Raw genomic sequence first — 19069 nt, 5'->3', positions numbered from 1 at the left:
GTTTTTGACTGGTCAAAAATGTGCATCCTTGTATGGGAAAAGCAGGATGAAGCAGAAAGCAGAAAGGCTCCCAGAGCACCTCAGAAGAAACAGATTCTGCTTCCAGAAAGGGGCAAGAGAGGAACAAAGGAGCTGAAAGAATGAGGGTGACAGGCAGCCCACAAACTGCTGGGGTCACACTGCGAATGAGCCCTTCTCCAAGGACAGTCTGGGCCTCCTCCAAGCCTGGGTTCCTGACATGCGATGGAAGTAACGGAACCAGCAAGGCCCCACTGGGGGGAATCCCTCGACTCAAGCAAGAGGTGCCTACAAACAGCTCCCTGCAGAATGCCACATTCCAGTCCCACAGATATCTTATGACATAGGGACATTTTATGAAGCTCTGGAATGCATATTTTTTTTGCTACTTAACAGAAAATCCATGGGTAGCCAAAAAATAAACAATAACATTAATAAAGTAAAAGCTCGCTAGCAAAAACTAAAAGACAGAGAGGAATTTTTCCCATATAATGAATCATCTGGCAAGTTGGAAAATCAAGCCAGGTCTGGGGCTTCTCCTGAGTCCAGGATGGGCTCCCAATCGCTGGTGTCCTGGCTGAGCAAGGGAGCCCCCAAAGTCTGGGCTCAGGGAGTGGTCGCTTCCAGCTCTCCCTCTCCTGGGAGTACCTGAGTAGAGGTCCCCTGCTAGGGCTCTGCTTTCCCTCATGGACATTGGGCAGCTGTTGGGATTCTGAACCTTAATGGGGATGAGCCCACACCCCCAAGGATGCCAGAAAAATAGCCTTACACTTCTACTCCAGACTCTTCTAAAGAAATTCAGGACCTTGGAAAGATATGGCTTTGGTCTTGCAAAAGACAGACCTATAGACTCTCATGCTCTCTGTGTCCACTTGGCCCCTCTAGTCCACCATGGGGACAGACTTCCTCCCCAGCAGTGGAAGTGTCTCCCACCTCCCCAGCAGCAGGGCATACCCTGATTCACAAGACAAGAGTGATCCAGTTTAAGGTGCCCAGTCTGGAACAGAAAGGGTAGAGGGCTGGCAATGGAGCACTCAGGGCAAAGCTGTGAGCAGAGAAGACAGGACTGTAAAGACACTCGAAGGAAGGAAGCCACATGGTCGAAAAAGTGAAGAAAACTCTCTGTTCACTGAGGCAAGGCTCCCCTGAGCACAGGCAGTCCCCTGAGAGAACAGCAGTCTCTCTATCAGGTGAGAAGAGTTGAGAAGAAAAGTGAGAAGAAAAGCTGCCCAGAGCCAGAGAAGACTCTCTCTCTCCCTCTCTCTCTCCTCTCTCTTTCCTCTCTCTCCTCTCTCCTCTCTCTCCCTCCCTCTCGCTCTCTCCCTCTCTCCCTCCCCTTCTCTCACCCTCTCTCTCCTCCCTCTCTCTCCTCTCTCACCTCTCTCTCCTCTCTCTTCTCCCTCTCTCTCCTCCCTCTCTCTCCTCCCTCTCCTCTCTCTCCTCTCTCCTCTCTCCTCCCTTTTTCCTCTCCTCTCTCTCCTCTATCTCCTCCCTCTCTCCTCCCTCTCTCTCTCCTCTCTCTTTCCTCTCTCTCCTCTCTCCTCTCTCTCCCTCTCCTCTCTCTCCTCTCTCCTCCCTCTCTCTCCTCTCCCTCTCTCTCCTCCCTCTTTCTCTCTCTCCTCTCTCCCTCTCTCCTCTCTCCCTCCTTCTCTCCTCTCTCTCCTCTCTCTCCTGTCTCCTCTCCTGTCTCCTCTCTCTCCTCTCTCCTCTCTCTCCTCTCCCTCTCTCCTTTCTCTCTCCTCTCTCTCCCTCTCTCCCTCTCTCTCTCCCTCTCTCTCTCCTCTCTCTCCTCCCTCTCTCTCCTCTCTCTCTCCTCTCCCTCTCCTCTCCCTCTCCTCCCTCTCTCCTCCCTCTCTCTCCTCTCTCTCTCCTCTCTCTCTTCTCCCTCTCTCTCCTCCCTCTCTCTCTCTCTTGGCTGAAGATAGGCAGTGTCCAAGTGTGTGTCCACTAAATTCTACATTGTCAAAGGCAGCACAACTTGCACACACTCGACACCCTGCCTATGGCATCCAGTGCAGTTCCCAACTTGGTATTCCTGATATGGCCCTGGGGTGGCTAAAGGATGGGAGGTCCACTACTACATTTGGAAAGAAACTGAATCAGAAAATCAGGTCTTGCAAAGGCTCGTGCTATCTTTTCCTGTCAGCACAGTGGTGACACTGCTCCTGCAGCCTGAGGACAGGGCTCAGGGAGCTGTGGGAAGGGCCTGCAGCCTCCATACAAAGGTACTTACAAGTAGATGCTTGACTCGTTGCCTCCCATGTCCGGAGACTGAAGTTTCTGCACCAGGATGACAATGATGCCAATAAAGAGCACAAAGTTAACCTAGGAAAAGGCACAGGAAAGACAGATGGATAAGGTTGTAGACAGACTTTTCGTACCCTTGCAGAGACACATGTTCCCTAGACTCAACTTCTCCCCAGCTATCCAAGACCCCATGTGGGCTCATAAAAGCAAGATGGGGGCCATAGAGATAGCACAGCAGTAGGGCTTTTGCCTTGCACATGCCTAACCTCGGACGGACTTCGGTTCAATTCCTGACATTCCATATGGTCCCTCAAGCCTGCCAGAAGCGACTTCTGAATGCAAAGCCAGGAGTAAAACCTGAGCACTGACAGGTATGGCCCAAAATCACCACCACCACCAAAATGATGGCATCATAGGGGTCGGAGCAACAGCACAGCAGGTAGGGTATTTTCCTTGCTTGACACCAATCCAGATTCAATCCCCAGCATCCCATATGGTCCCCTGGCCGTTAGGAGTGATTTCTGAGTGCAGAGCCAGGAGTAATCCCTGAACACCACCAGGTTTAGCTTAAAAACAATAACAATAAAAAAAATGACAGCATGGCTACTGTTCTCTCTCTCCATATATATATATATATATATATATATATATATATATATATATATATATATATATATATATATCCAATAGCCTCATAAGAGAGCCAGAAGAGTGAGCCATTTCTGGAAGAGAAAGGAGCAAAGAAGGTCAAGGTGATGGAAAAATCTAGGAGCCAACATAGGTAGAATGGAGGCTATTGCAGAGAACTGTCCTCTGGAAAAACTCCAAGTTCAGTGGCTCGGAATGTGGGAAACTGGAATAGATGGTCATGAGCCTCATTAATTAAAGGGTTGCCTGAGAACAGCAGACACAGCAGTGGCCTGCAGATGAAGATCAGGGACAGAAGTTCTCCAAAACGGCAGTTTATGTACAGTGAGAAAAGATGTGGAGAAGGAGAAAAGAGAGAGAGAGACAATTAGCATCACCCTCAGATAGAGTGGAAACTGTTCTCAGAACACCAAAGAAGAATATACATACCAAAACAGATTTTTAAATAATTGAGAACAGAAAATAAAGAAGAAAGCATTTAAATCATGAAAGATGATAAAAGAAATAAACTCTTACAAGCAGAAAACTGATAAATAGTAACCTGTCCTTCTAAAGATAGGTGAAACAACAACCATAGACTTGAGCAATACAAATTCAATTCGACCTTTTTAGTTTTGATGGTTCCGTTGACTGGACCAAAATTCAGTGCTCACTACTTGAAGTCTAGAGTTGGTCAAGGGTCTAGAGGCAGAGTCCAGCAGTGAGAGTACTGGCCGAATATGCTTCTGACCTGGGCTCAATCTCAGGCATCCCAGAGGATTCCCCAAGCACTGCCAAAAGTGATCCCTAAGCACAGAGCCAGGAGTAATCCCTGAGGACTACTCGATGTAGCCCACAAACAAACAAAAATATTCAAGTATAAGTGATAGAAAACCAATTATATTTTCCTGTTTAGGAGTTTACAACCTGAGAAGACAAACCCTATGTTATCAAAACCATTTTGTCTGCTTGATTACAAGGAGCAATTTTCCTATGAGAAACAAATAGGAAAGGGGAAATACAGACTAGGGGCACCAGGGTGATTAATGAATTCATTCTTGGATTGTCCCCCTAGATTCACCATATGATAACAAATATTTATTTTTTAAACCAGTGTATAAAAAGTTTGTACTAGATTATAGTTTCCTAAATGCACTTGCACTGTGTCTTAAATATATATAGGAACTTCTTTATAGCTTACTAGTATTATTAACAAATAAAGATTTCTGATGAAGGTCTCAACCTCCTTATTCTGTCAAGAAAAGATAAGGAAAAAGTCTCAACTTTTCCAACCATCCCTAACATTCTGGTTTCTGTTACTGTTCTTTGGACTGGCTTTATTCTCACAGGTCAGCTAGAATAAATAACACAGCATGTGTCGTTGGGAAGGGCTCTGCTGTCAGGCTCTCCTCTTCCTGTCCAGTATCTGTTGAAGACCTGGATTTGAGCTCACTGCTAAGCACATGCTGGAGTAGCCATTGGATACAGAGAAGAAGCAATGACACGAACTTCAGAATAACAGGATAGAAAGAGAAAAGATGATAGAATAATTTATGTCAAAAGAGGAAAATGTTGAAAGGAAAAATATTAGATGAACAGCATCAAGAAGGCCAAGATAAATCAATGGGGAAATGACCACACGATCCATAAGAATTGGTCAAGGATATGCCTGGTAAAAGGCACTAGTCCCAGACAATTACACAGAGCACCTTTGGAACATCTAAAAGGGAGGCTACCATATGCACTACTTCAGCATTTCAAAGGAAATAGAAAAAGAAGATTCCAATATACCTCTTCAGCTGATGAAACCCTGTTCCAAACACCAAACAGGAACAGAAAGCACACAGAAAATGCACACTCACACACACACACACACACACACACACACACACAGACACACACACACACACAGAACGATGCAATGCATACTCCAAAAAGAACACAACTTACAGAAAGAGTATAAAAGATATAGTGATGAAGAAACAATTTAGCAGTGTTTTAAAAATAAATATCCGATGATGTAATAAGCATAAATCATTTCTTTCAGGTTTGGGTTTATTTTTATAGGGTTTTATTTGGGGGAGGATGCACTGCTTGCTTTGGGTGGTTTGTTTATAGTGAAGTAAACAATTTTATTTAGGGCTGGAGAGATAGCACAGCAGTAGGGCATTTGCTTTGCATGTAGCCAACCCAGGACGGACCCAGTTCAACTGTCAGCATCCATATGGTTCCCCAGCCTGCCAGGGGTGATTTCTGAGTGCAGAGCCAGGAGTAACTCCGGAGCACTGCTTGAGTGTGGCCCAACAACCAACCAAACAATAAATTGATCAATAAATAAATAAATAAAGTAAAAGAAAACAATTGTATTTAGGTAAGAGGAGAGAGAGAGAGAGAGACAGAGACAGAGACAGAGAGACAGAGAGAGACAGAGAGACAGAGGGGGAGAGAGAGAGAAAGAAAGAGAGAGAGAGAGAGAGAGAGAGAGAGAGAGAGAGAGGTAGCCCCATGAAGAGAAATGTATACCTCAACCCAGGAGATGACATGTGAACTGGTGTGAACCAAGTTTTTTTGTTTGTTTATTAGTTTGTTTGTTTGTTTCATGGCATTGAAGATACATCTAGTGGTGTTCAGGGCTTGCTTCCTAGCTCTGCCCTCAGGGTTCACTCCTGGCCATGCTTAGGGAACTATATTCAGTGCAGGGACCTAATTAGGGTCAGTTACAAGCAAGGCAAGTGCCCCACCTGCTCTATCTCTCCAAGGTTTATTTGGTAAATTGTTGGGTTTTCGGGGTATAGAGGAGAGAGAAAGATGACACTAGAGCTAGAGATCAAACCCAGGGCCTCACATATGTAAAGCATGTCCTCTACCAGTGAGCTACGTGCCAGACCTTGTAGCCATAAACATATAATGTTAGGAACACAAAATAAAACTTAGTAAATTACTAGATTATTATTAGCAAATTATTAGATTAACAGATTAAAATATAATAAGCTCAGAAAATAGCAGCATTCACCAACAGAAACATCAACAAAAATGAGGAAACTGAGGACTGTTTTTTCTCTACTCTGGTGGAGAGTGATTTGCTCTATGAAAATACAAGTGTAGGCTCCTTTTTCTCCATAAATTCCTGTTCTAGAGATGTATTCTAAAGACACTCATGCATGCTCAAATGCTTGCACAAATACTCAGTGCTGCTCATTCCAACATCAGTCATATCCAGGAAAAACTGAATACTAGATGTGTTTGACACTAAGGGAATGGTCACTTGGATAAATCTCTCCAAAACACTTTTGCTAAACTTTAACACCTGTTTCTGACACCAAAAGAAGCCAGGAATAGAAACTTTGCAAATACAATGAAGGGCAATTGCAACAACTTTAGTATAAACAATCTTACTCCACAAAATGAAGGAATAAATGCCAGAAATATTTAAAAAGAAAAAACCAAAATTCTCTTTGCGTACAAATGATGCAACTTCTGCCTAAAAATCAATACATAAACCAACTGTAAAAGATAAAAAGAAATGAGAAAGGCACCCAAGAAAAGAAAAAGTGTGTAAAATCAATAACTTCCCTACAGGTAGTAGTGACACACTAGAAAATGGCAATGGGAAAAATAATTCCTAGGCACAACAAAAGTACAAGCTGGAGATGCCAAAGGTAAATTTAGCAAGGACAAGAATGACAACAGGAAACTATATGTATGCAATGATTCATAAAAAGGTCTGAGCAAATGCAAAAATACTCTAAATTTGTTTAAGAAAAGCAACTATCCTACCACTTATTTAATGAGATCCCTATAAAATGGCAACCAGACTTCTTCCTTTTTTGCAATTTGACAAGGTCATTTTAAAGGCCACCTGAAAAAGTGAATGCACAAGAACATTTTAAAGAAAGAATAAAGCAGGATAATTTGCAATAGTAGATGTCAAAAACACCCGCCCTATGCAGCAAATAGAATTGAAAAGAATATTTCTTGGGAATAGCCAGCTAGATTATTGACAGATTGGGAGATATCATATACTTATAAGAAAATGGCATTACAGGGGCCGAAGGCATAGTACAGAGGTGTTTGCATTATATAATGCGGTTGATCCAGGACAAACCTGGGTTTGATTCCCAGTGTCCATATGGTCCCCCATCTGAGCACAGAGCCAGGAGTAACACCTGAGTGTCACCGGGTGTGACCCCAAAACAAGACAATAAATAATAAATAAGCAAAAAAATGGCATTAAAAAAATGGCTCATCCAGTTAAAGAAATGAGAATGTGTGATGCTTATCCAGTAAAATAAAAAATCTAGATAAAACTTTTATGTTACTTCAAATCAAAGAACTAAAATTTTTGCTCCATTAGAAAGAGCTATGGCAGGACCAGAAAGATAGTATAACAGTGCCACCAAGTGTGGCCTCAAAACAAACAAACCAAAAGTGACATGTAATAATCCAATTCATAAAAATAGTACAAAACAATTCCAAAAAGTATTCTTTCTTAATTTGCAAAAGACATCCAAAAATAAGAAATAAGGCTTAGAATTTCTTCCAAAAAAAAAATAAATAAAAGCCAAGTGATTTATCTATCCAAAAGTTATTCCACATGTTCAACATGTCTAATAGATTGGGCTAGAAAAAATGAGCCAAAAGAAATAAACAGGAAACAACCAGAAATATCAACAAACTGCCAATTCATTTTTGATAGAATATGGTACTGTGCTAGATGTGTGTATAGACAATGAAAGACTAATATCTCCTCTAAAAACATGCCAGCTTCAAAATTATATTACAAATGATCTTAGGTGCCCTTTTTGGGTCCAGAATTCCATGGCAAGGGAATTCGAAAGATATGTTCACGCCAATAAAATTGTGCATCTACTAATTCTTAGCGACATGTTTCCTTATGAAAATACTGATACCATAAATACAGCTAAATGATCAGTCCATGCACAGGGCACAATATGGTGTTGCCAGGCAAAAGGAGGAGGTGATTGGTACTCTGAGCTCCATCTTCAGCTCCTTTGTGCCTTTCTGTTTGGCCCCTCTCTTCTCCAGAGGACACTCACCATGATCGAGCCAACCACAGGGCCTTTGATCACCCACCACAGGGCCGTGTTGTCATTCATATCCCAGCAGCTATAAAAATAAATAAATAAATAAACAAGTGAGGTTCTTTCCAGCACCCTTAAAAACAGCCCCCAGGATCCTGAGCAGCACATTCTCCCCATGAGGTACCTACAGGGGCAGCTGACCTGGAGTTCCCAGAGACCAGAAATACCCGGATTCCCATCAAGATAGAGTTAGCATCTAAGCTTTGCACATCACCAACAGACTTCTGGGTCAAGGGCTAAGTTCCTCTTTAAACATAGAGCGCTTGGGCCAGAGTAGGGGAGAGGTTCATGGGAGCCAAAGACAGACATGTAGGATTCTCCTCAGCTTCAAGTTGTCTCCTCAGACACTCACCCTGTGTCATCACAGTAGAGCCGCAGCACCGCCCACACCGTCACACACACCGTGGGGGTCCCTAGAGAGCAAGAAGACAGGAGCCTGTGACCAGGAGAAAAGCTTCCAGTACCCCTAAAAAGCTCAAAACCTCAGAACCGTGCCCCTAGGAGACCCCTGTGCTACCCCTTAGGTGTGAGGTTCACTTGAGGACCTTGTTTCCCTCACACGCTCAGGCCTTCTGAGACCCACATCTCCCCAACACTCTCTCCCTTTCCCTCCCTCTCATTTTTTGTCAGGGACAAGAACAGACCCTCGAACCACCTTCTATTTCTGTAGCAAAGAGCGGGCAGAGAGGCCTCTCCTGGCCCAGCCAAGTGGTGACCTACCCCAGCCAATGAGGGTGTACCAGTAGAAGTACGTGCGCTCTGGGAAGAAGGTTTCTACCAGCAGGGTGAAGAGGTACAGGCCCTCGATGAACAGCCAAAAGTAGTTGGAGACCACACAGTAGTGGAAGAAAACCATCACAGCTTTGCACTCCACCTGCAGGGGAGTCCAGTTGGGGAGAGAGGCCTGACCCCCATTCCCCTGGTCCCAACCCCCAGGGCCCTTCCGCTTGAAATGCTGGGGTGTTGCATGGCCTACTCCCCAAAGCTGGAAGACCCAACCCCTTGGATTCAAAGAATTGAGCATTACAGGTGAGCGCAGAGAATACAGGGGTTAAGGTGCTTCTCTTGTATGCAGCCAGCTCCTGTTTGATCCCCAATACCACAGAGCCCCACCAGGACACCCAGTACAGAGTAGGAGGAGCATCTCTAGATGTCCCCCAAACCAAGGGTTTAACACTTTAAGGAGCCATATGCATGGCACCAAAGCCAGTGAAGTGAATAGGGTCCCCTCACTGCTACTGGGGGTCTGCCCCATTCCCCATCCTGGTCCCAGAAACCACAGGGCTTCTGGTAAAATTGGTGCTGCAGATACTGACTAGTCCCAGAAACCACAGAAAGCTGCCCAAGTCTGCCCTGGACATTGGGCTCCTGGGATGTGGAATGTTCTTTCTGTCCCTCCCGTCTGCAGCCTCCAGAGTGCAATCATGGGGGCAGTGATTTGGGGATTCCAAGGCTCCATCTGGGACTGAATGAGCAAGAACTCTCCTGAGGGGCCCCCACACTCATCTTGGATTTCTGGCTACAGGCACCCTCAGAGGCATTCTGGTATCCCATTCACTGGTGCCAGTGCCTTATCCCCTGGGCAAGTGCCAGGATGAGTGGTGAGGCAGAAATGAAACAGGGGCGGTGGGGAGCTGACAGGGGAGAGTCAGGCAGAGAGAGAGAGGGAGAGTGGGACGTTGAGGGGCAGGCTGGGCAAGAAGGGGAGGGAATAACCGGTAGCAAACAAGGAAGGGAAGGTGGGAGGAGTACAGGCAGGGAGGATAGGGAGGAAGGAGCTGGGCAGTGGCAGGACAGGGTGCTAAGTGGGCGCCCTCACGGTGGAGACTGAGCAGTGGCTGCCGTCCTGCTGGGCGTAGAGGATCCAGTCCTTGATGAACACAGACACGGCTCGTAGCATGAAGGACAGGAACAAGTTCATGTGGATGAAGTTCCGGGTGCAGTGCAGCTTCCTGTGCCAGTGTGAAAAGAGAGAGGCTTGAACTCCAACCCAGCTCCATGGGGTCAGCCTTGGTGCTGCCCATATGGCCCCTCCCCTCTCGCTGGCCAACCTCCCTCCCTCCCTCAACAGGGAGCAGCCTTTCCAGAGTCCCTGGGTGTGCGGGGACCAGAGAGATGGGGCTCACCGGAAGCGGCAGAGGATGACCATGGCAGTGGTGAGCGTGATGAGCGATGTGCTGTAGCCAGCTGTGTACAGGGCCTTCACCGACAGGTAGTAATAATCCTGGAGCAGAAAGGGGCATGGCGTCCTACTCCAGCCAGAACTGCGGCCTCTGGGAGCTCCCTCCTCTCTTTCTGGCCTCCCCATCTAGCCTCCTCTGCTCCCTCCTGCCCTCTCCCCCAAGTTCCCCCAGACCCTGAGCCCAGATATGCAAATGCAGGTCTGGTCAGTGCCAGCTGAGGGCAGGATGTGATCCTGGGCACTGAGCCCTTAGCCTGAAGAGGGTCCTGGAGGGCCCCCGTGGCCCAAGCATTAAGCCTTCATTGCGTGCAGGCCACCGAAAGACTGGGGGTTCTGGCAGAGCAGTCAAGGGGGTGGGCAGCACAGGGCAGGAGCTGTGGGGGCCCATGGGGGGGTCTCCCAGCTGTTCCAACAGGATTAAAGGACACTGGTTAGCACATTCACCTACCCCTGCCCCACCCCACCCCCTCATCTTATCACCCCCAGGTCAGGGCTGACCTCACCTGATCCCCCGGTTCCGAGTCAAAGTCAGTGTACCCACAAGCATCGTAGTAATGGGGGTACGTCTCAGACCAGCCATCCTCCGTGCAGTTTCGGCTCAACACCCCCATATCTGCAGCAAACAAAACCCAATGAGCCTTAGCACCACTCTCCATGTACCTCAGGTTCTCATTCCAGACTCTCTTTGAAGGCCCAAGAGAGACTATGGGGGGTAAGGTGTTCACCTTGTAGCAGCCAACTCTGGTTCAATTCCCGGCACCCTGTGTGGTATCCTGAGCACAGAAATAGGACTAAGCCATGAGCATGGAGCCAGGACTAAGCCTTGAGTACCTTCAGGAGTGATCCCTGAGCACCCCAGCAGCCTCCACCCCAAACCACCTCCAAAGAACCAAGCCAGCAAGCAACTCTCTTTTGACCCCAGTTCCTATGATGGAATAAGCTATGTGCTTGGGGCTGCACTCTTCCACACTGAGCCTTCTGAAAACACACACACTTCTGGGGCACCAGAAAGTTCCAGAAACCTCCGCTGAAGATAATAAAGGCCAGGCCTCCTGGGCTCAGCCTTGACAAAGAATAGGACTTAAGGGACAAGGCTCAGATTTCCTCAGAGAGTGAGAAGCTGCAGCTCACCCCCAGATGCTGTATGGCCCTTCTGGACCTGCCCAGCACTTGCAGAACAGGGGAGTCAGCTAGCAGCACACAGGCAAGCCAGTTCCCTCCCCCTCCTCCGCAAAGGACCCCCAAACCACTCATGATGTGGCAGGATTCCTTCCCTGCCACCCTCAGAAATTCAAACTAACTGGAGTCTGGATCCCAGCAGCGGATGAGTGAGCAACAGGGGCGGGATGCGGGGCTCTTTCATCAACAAGGGCCAGACCACCCCGAGGCTGTATCACGTCTTATTAAAATGGACGCTGAGCTCTTTCCAAAACCTGTGCCTTTCAAGGTCTGGAGATCTGTTTCCTATCATGACTGTGCTTTCATTTCTTCTGACTGACTGATCAAGGCCATGTGGTGGGCACACACAGAGAACTGGGAGTTCTGGGGCTGCTACAGGGAGGAGCTAGCTGCTTTGCACTCTGTCCAGGACTGTTTGAACCTTTTATGGCACTCGTTTCAGCTGTTCTTCCCCAAACCTGCCTTCATGAGATGGGCAGATGTCTAAGAAGTCGAGTCCAGACCAGCTCTGGGGATTTCTGGCTTCTGGGAGTTACCCTGTGTTTGGGGGGGGGGGATGTGAAATTATGAAATGGTATGAAGCAAAAACCTTCTGTAGCATCAGCCCCACTGCTGGCAGTATACCCCTCCTCTTGGCCAAGGCCACATCTGCCAAACTTAAGAAGGAAGTGACCCCCCTCAACTGTACAATATCCTATAATGTACAATGTGCTCAACTGTCCAACAGTCTGATGGTTGGATTAGACCATCAAAGGCCAGTTCTTGAAGCAAAAGAGCCAGAAATGGGGTGTTGAGACACAGGGGTGCAGAGCTGGGGGAAAGCCACCGTCTAAAATCTTGGTTGTGGGGTTGGAGGGATAGCACTGTTGGGAAGGTATCTGCCTTGTACACAACTAACCCAGGTTCAATGCCTTGTAATGCCTGGCATCCCATAGGGTCCCCTGCGTCTGCTAGGAATGATTTCTGAGCACAGAGCCAGGAGCAGCCCTGAGCACCACAAGGTGTGGACCCCAAACACACAAAAAAAATCTTTGGCCAGAGTGATAGCACCACTGGTAATGTACTTGCCTTACACGCAGCCCACCCTAACTCAATCCCAGGCATTGTATATGGATGGCCCCAGAGCTCTGCCAAGAGTGGTCCTTGAACACAGAACCAGAAGGAAGCTAAGCATTGGACACTGTCAGGTGTGCCTTGCACACACACAAAAATAGATAGATGATAGATAGATAGATAGATAGATAGATAGATAGATAGATAGATAGATGTAGGGTACCTATCTGAGACCCACCCATTTCTGGGAGGGGTCTTGGGAACCGGATACTTTACCTGCAAGACCCGGCCCATTCCTGGGAGGGGTCTTGGAATAGGTAGATAAACCCGGAAGCCAGGGGATTAAGGGTTTTTGCCTTTTGGCCCTGCTGGGCGCTCTGAGGAAGATGGCTGAAAGAGTTTAGACGCAGGGTAGCCTGGAATGGCTGAATGCTTAAAAGGTTATGAGATAGGCCACACACACATGGTGGCTAGGGCCTAAATAAAGATGATTCTTCCTGATGCCTGCCTGTGAGTGAGTGATTTCGCGTTTCACCTGGGCCTGAAACTCGCCGGTTCATGGGGTTGCTGAGCCACGTGGCCTGGGATGGCAGACAGAGAAATCCACCTCAATCCATCGCCATCCACCGCCATCCAGCCTCATCTTTAATTATGTAATGCAAGAGATAGATAGATAGATAGATAGATAGATAGATAGATAGATAGATAGATAGATAGATAGATAGATAGATAGATAGATAGATAGATAGACTGACAGGTAGATAGATAGACTGACAGGTAGATAGATAGACGGACAGGTAGATAGACTGGTAGATAGATAGATAGATGATAGATAGATAGATAGATAGATAGATAGATAGATAGATAGATAGATAGAGAGAAAGAAAGAAAAGAAAGAAAGAAAGAGAAAGAAAGAAAGAAAGAAAGAAAGAAAGAAAGAAAGAAAGAAAGAAAGAAAGAAAGAAAGAAAGAAAGAAAGAAAGAAAGAAAGAAAGAAAGAAAGAAAGAAAGAAAGAAAGAAAGAAAGAAAAGAAAGAAAGAAAGAAAGAAAGAAAGAAAGAAAGAAAGAAAGAAAGAAAGAAAGAAAGAAAGAAAGAAAGAAAGAAAGAAAGAAAGAAAGAAAGAAAGAAAGAAAGAAAGAAAGAAAACAAAATCCAAAAGTTCGGTCAGAGCAGGAAGATGGGAATTTGGAGTTCTCTGGCCCCAGGATGCTCAGAGGGAGGCTCTCTGCAGGCCAGTCATAGGCTCCTGGAACCCTGTCCCTGACTGACATTTTGGTATATCTGAGGGACAACAGTTTCAGCCAAAACCCCTCAACTCCCACATCAGGGTGGTGGAGAGTGAGGAAAGAGAAACTACTTTGGAAACAACACGGTTTCCAGGTGGAAGCTATTTCCTGTTTTTCCCTTTCTTTCTTTTTCTCTTTCCATTTCTGGTCTCAGAAAGTGTGCAGAACCATTCCTTGTAAGGGGGGGGGTGGGGCTCAATTATTCCTGTAGAAAGCTCTGGAATATGGAGGGCTTTCCAGATTGTCCAACACACGGTGATCAAACAAACCTTGCCAGCAGCAGCATGCAGGAGGTAGCCTGCAAACACACATGGCCAGAGCCCTCATGGGTTACCCTCTCTGCAGCTGGGGACCGGGAGCCTGCGTTTGAACAAGCTCATTGGGTACCCATCTTCAGAATGCAGGTTTGAGAAACACCACTCCACAGATCTGAGTTGGAAACACCTGGAGAGTGCCTCGTGGGGCTCATTGGAAGCTCCACATCTACAGACTGGCAGGGGCCAGAAACCAGCCCTTAAACTACACAGCTGCTTTCTGTAAGGACCATGGTGCAGCACGAAGCTAGCTGTCCCACCCTGAAACTGTGCATACCAGGTTCTATGCCCCTTATATTCCGGAGCCACATTATGGCCTGGCTAAGAGTACACCCAAGCAGGCACCTCAGCAAACACTTTCCTTCTCCCTCCAGCTAGCCCACCATGGAGCCCATCTTCCCCCTTACCTGACAGACTCAAAGAGCTACTATCCGCAAAATCCTCATACTCGCCTGCAAGACACAGACCAGGGGTATGTATTAGTCAGAGGCCCAGCTGGCCCATAGTCAGAGGCTGATCCCACCTAACCAAGCCAGAGCGGATGGTGCTGGAGACCAGAGCGGGCGGGTCTCAGCCGGGCCCACACCACACACTCACACCTCCTGAGGTCAAGCTCACTGGCTTTGGTGAGTGGTCATTGGTCCACGAGTCAGTTCTTCCCACAGGAAGTAGCAATGAGGCAAAGAAGGAGGTGGGGACAGAGAACTGGCAGAGAAAGGTCAGGATGATGCCTGCAGAGACCCTCAGGGTTGCTGGCTTTCTGGAGTGTCCACCTGCTAGTCCATCCTCCGAAGCACCTCCATTGCAGGGACTCTCACACACAACACTGAACACTTCATCAAATCTGTCTCTCCTCTCCCTACTCTTTCCCTCCGCTCAGCAGCGTGCCCTTAGGATGAATTCCCTGCTAGTTCTGAGGCCCTACTTCCCCTCTGCTTCCCCAAATCTAGATTTCTGAGCACCATTCAAAAGCCACCTCCCCCAAGAAATATCCCACGACATTTTCCTTAGCCTGCTTGCTAAGGGAAAAGGCAGTCAGCAGCTCCCTGTGCTCCTGGGCGGAATAGATAGATCTTCCACCTTTGGGAATTCAGGGCAGTAGATCTATCTACCTGGGCTCCCTCAGGTGTGCAGATGCCCATGGCTGGGCTACTTTTATTGTCTGGTCCTACCAAGATCTCAGAGGTGCCTTCCATCTCCCTTTGTGACACCGTCGAGGGCAGGATAGGAACTTGGTATCCCCCATACTCATCCACCACCATCATTACACCACCACCCCCACACACACAACCATCTGAGTTGCTTGCTTCCCACTGTATGGACAGACAAGTCCATGGCGCTTCTGTTTCCTCAAGGTTGCTCTTACCGAGGCTTTCCGTCTCCCACTCTGAAACACAGAAAGAGAAGGTTGGGGTAAGCCAGGGAAACTGGCATAGGGCACTGAGAAGTACATTTTTTTTCTCCCTCTCTCACTGCCAATCTGGACAAGGGCCCTGTTAAGACTAGAAGGCTGGGAAGTCCAGGACCCCTGAGCTCAGGCCCCTGCTCAGGTCTCTGAGCAGGCTACAGTGGAAGGGGCAGAAGGCAGAGGAACAGGAGGAAGAGGAGCCACAGCCAGCAGCAAAGAAGCTCGAGGTTCGGGTAGAAACACAGAACTCCAGTATTAGTGTGAAGATGACGCTCAGTGGTGAGACACTAAAGGCCCTAATGAGCCATTAGGAAGCAAGAATTCTGGCACCTTTATGCCCCGAAGACAGGGAACCCTGGTGTGAAAGGAAGCAGCTCTTAGGAGAAGCTTGGGAGGCTGTGGTTCCATTTCAGCTTTTGAGGACACTTGAAGCAGCAGCTTGGGTGCCTAAGTCCCCACAGATGTGGAAGATAGAGGCTTGGGGGAAGGACCAGCAGGAGGAGAGCAAGATGGCGATAAAGCCAGTGAGAGAGGCTGTGGGTGAATAGCTTTCTCTCCCAAGGGCCTTCCTCTACGGGGCCTAGGGTTGGGCCATGACTGGAGATGCTCACAAGCTATGAACTACTCTTCTCCCACCTCTCTCTCTCTCTCTCTCCATCTCTCCCTCCCTCCATTTTTCTTTCCCTCCCTTCCTTTTTTCTTTCTCCCTCCTTCCCTCCTCTCCCTCTCTCTTTCTACATCTCTTTCTCCCTCTCTCTCTTAATCCATCCTCTTGGGGGGCTGAGCAGGAGGGTGGGGAGAGGTGAGCCCAGTAGGAGAGAGAGAAGAGAGAAGCTCACCTCGGTCAGGGTTGGCGATGCGAAAGACTTCAGGGCAATGGACAAAGACCATCTCCCCCACGTGGGCTGGCCTCCAGCATGTGATGTTGTCCCACATTCCTGGGCAGTCTGTGGGCAGGAGAGTCACATGAGCAAGAAGCCACCTCACCCTACATGCCTGTGCGCAGATGTCCACACAGTATCATACGTTTTTGCAGGGAAACCATTGAAGGGAGGAGAAGGTGAGGCTTCTTTAGAATTTACCCAACGCTAATTCTAAAAGTTAATGTACCTCATAGAGACAGCACAGCCTTAAGGCGTAACTGAGCCCAGTTCAAATCCACGACACCCCACATGATCCTCAAGCACCACTAGGAGTGAGTTCTGAATGCAGAGTCAGGCTGAACACCGACCGGTGACCCCCAGAACTAAGGAAACACAGAGATGTTTCAGGGATCCCAAAATTGATTACACAAAGGCCCAGATATGGTGGGCAGAAAAGAAGGAAGGGGCAGACTAGTAAGTTACATGGGAGTCAAAGAAGGATTCTAGGGCTCAGGGGGTTACACTACACCACCACCCCTGAACCAGCTACACCGCAGAGTACAGATGCAGATCCCTCAGCAAACGGCGGCACAAGGTTCCTATACAAGAAGAAAGTCCACGAACCAAATGCTGTTGATTGGAGGGGTGGGGATCGCTGGAGCAGGTCCAAGAAAGAGACCTTGGAGGCTAAAGGACATAGTGATGGTCCCTGGGTGGTTGGACCCTCAATAGATCCTGTATTTACAGTTGGCTATTGCTGCTTAATTGCTTCTCCAGAATTTAATACGACCCCTCTTGCTTGGCCAAAAGTCCTATGGTTAGACAAAGAAACGGGGCTGTATGATTTAGGTCTGGGACCCTGTGCAGTTACAGGTTATTAAAGCTCCAGAAAATTCTGAAACTTTGTATGGTTCTGTGTCTCTCTGTGCAAGTCTGTCCCAGTGCCCTTGGCCTGTCTCTGTGGGAGAAAGGAGGTAAAAAGCAATGACTGGCAAGAGGGCAGAGCCTAGGGCAGGACAGCAAAGGACCAGCTATCCTGACAGACTGCCTGCTCTGAGGTCTCACCCTAGACCCCAGGCCTGTGTATGGTAGCAAGAAACTTCACTGAAGCTATAGAGCCCCTGGACGGTTCCCCCTTTTTATGGCCAGGGGTCTCTCAGGTGACCACAGACCAAACCCATTTTATGACATCTCAGACTCACATGATTGCCATGAAGGTACCCAAACGCTGTCAGGATACCCCCTTACCCAAGATCTTCCGGCTCTCCTGGGGAGGAGAGTCAAGAACAGGAAGGTCTGAACCCACAGAAGCAAAGCAGGCAGCAGAGCACTCCCACATTGCCTTGCTTGTAGGACTATCTTTCTACATCCTCTTCCCTAAATAGATGCTAACCCAGTGGGGTGCCACCTTCTTAAGGAAATACTAGCTTTAAATATCCCACATTCTCCATAAAAATCTCACTTGGGGATACACAGAAATGGGGGCTGCCAGATCCGAGTTCCCCCTCCCACTTTATCAATCCCAGAGGTCTTTCCCCAGCATGAGGACGTGTTCTGGAGAGAACTCTATGTCTTCAGTTTAAGAGAGGGTGTCTAGGGGCCGGGCGGTGGCGCTAGAGGTAAGGTGACTGCCTTGCCTGCGCTAGCCTTGGATGGACCACGGTTTGATCCCCCGGCGTCCCATATGGTCCCCCAAGCCAGGAGCAACTTCTGAGCGCATAGCCAGGAGTAACCCCTGAGCGTCAACGGGTGTGGCCCAAAAACCAAAAAAAAAAAAAAAAAAAAAAGAGAGAGGGTGTCTCCTTCTGCTCCTTCAGCCCCATCCGGTCCTGCCACACTCAATCCTGACCAAGCTTAGTGTTGTTGGGACTGAAAGATTTCAGATGTCCTCTTCTCCTTCCCTTTTGCATTTTCCTATTCCCCTCCCTCTCACACACTCATTTACTTAAGCCTGAGCCTCTGTGATCACTCTGCTTGGAGTCCAAGGACTGGAACCAAGCAATTTAAAAAAAACCTTTAAAGGTATATGAAAAAAAAAACAGGTTTGGGCCAGAAAGGTAGCACAGTGGTAGGGTGTTTGCCTTACATGAGGCTGACCCAAGATGGAGGTGGGTTTGATCCCCAGCATCCTATATAGTCCCCCAAACTAGGATCTATTTCTGAGCACAGAGTCAGAAGTAACCTCTGAGCACCACTGGGTGTGCCCCCCCAAAAAAGAAAAATTTTTAAAAAAAGAAAACACAGGCTTCTTTTTTGTTTTCCTTTTTCTGTTTTGTTTTGTTTTGTTTGGCCACACCTGGCAATGCTCAGGGGTTATTCCTGGCTCTGTGCTTAAAAATTAATCCTGGCTTGTATGGGGGGACCAAATGGGATGCTGGGATTTGAACCATCATCCGTCCTGGGTCAGCCGCTTGCAAGGCAAACGCCCTACTGCTGTGCTATCTCTCCAGCCCCTGCTTTTCTTTTTCTAAAAACACATCTGTCATTTCCTCTGCACATTTTGAGGAATCACATATTAAGGAGGCCATCCCCAAAGAGCAGAAAGCCTGGATATGAGAATGAACACTCACGGGCCAGCTCTAGCTATGAGCAGGCCTGGCCTGGGCCAACCACACCAGTTGTGTTGTCCAGCCTAGTCTAAGATAAGTCTAAGATAAGCAGGTTTATCTGTCACTATGCAAGGAAGAGTCCTTGGGTCATGTCACAGGGGGTAGCAGGCTGTGATGAGACACAAACAAATGGTGGAAAGAACTGGGCCAAGTGGGAACACCAGCACAGCTGGGCACTG

At 47.8% G+C, this 19069-nt stretch overlaps 1 protein-coding gene across 3 annotated transcripts in view; it reads right to left on the bottom strand.

Annotated features, from left to right (window-relative positions):
- ADCYAP1R1 (ADCYAP receptor type I) overlaps nt 1-19069 on the bottom strand; it is a 46478-nt gene that overhangs the window by 12382 nt on the left and 15027 nt on the right. For all 3 annotated transcript variants that reach the window (XM_049785326.1, XM_049785327.1, XM_049785328.1), the window contains 10 exons: nt 16258-16365; nt 15377-15397; nt 14418-14462; nt 10680-10789; nt 10121-10218; nt 9814-9946; nt 8715-8868; nt 8347-8407; nt 7950-8019; nt 2252-2343 (listed from right to left, as the gene is read on the bottom strand). In XM_049785326.1, the coding sequence (XP_049641283.1) occupies nt 2252-2343; nt 7950-8019; nt 8347-8407; nt 8715-8868; nt 9814-9946; nt 10121-10218; nt 10680-10789; nt 14418-14462; nt 15377-15397; nt 16258-16365 (892 nt within the window). The remainder of the gene's footprint in view (nt 1-2251; nt 2344-7949; nt 8020-8346; nt 8408-8714; nt 8869-9813; nt 9947-10120; nt 10219-10679; nt 10790-14417; nt 14463-15376; nt 15398-16257; nt 16366-19069) is intronic.

The sequence above is a fragment of the Suncus etruscus genome, chromosome 13 (assembly GCF_024139225.1).
Source record: "Suncus etruscus isolate mSunEtr1 chromosome 13, mSunEtr1.pri.cur, whole genome shotgun sequence".
Lineage (NCBI taxonomy): Eukaryota > Metazoa > Chordata > Mammalia > Eulipotyphla > Soricidae > Suncus > Suncus etruscus.
The sequence above is the reverse complement of the archived record's forward strand: the minus strand, read 5'-3'. Positions and strand labels throughout refer to the sequence as shown.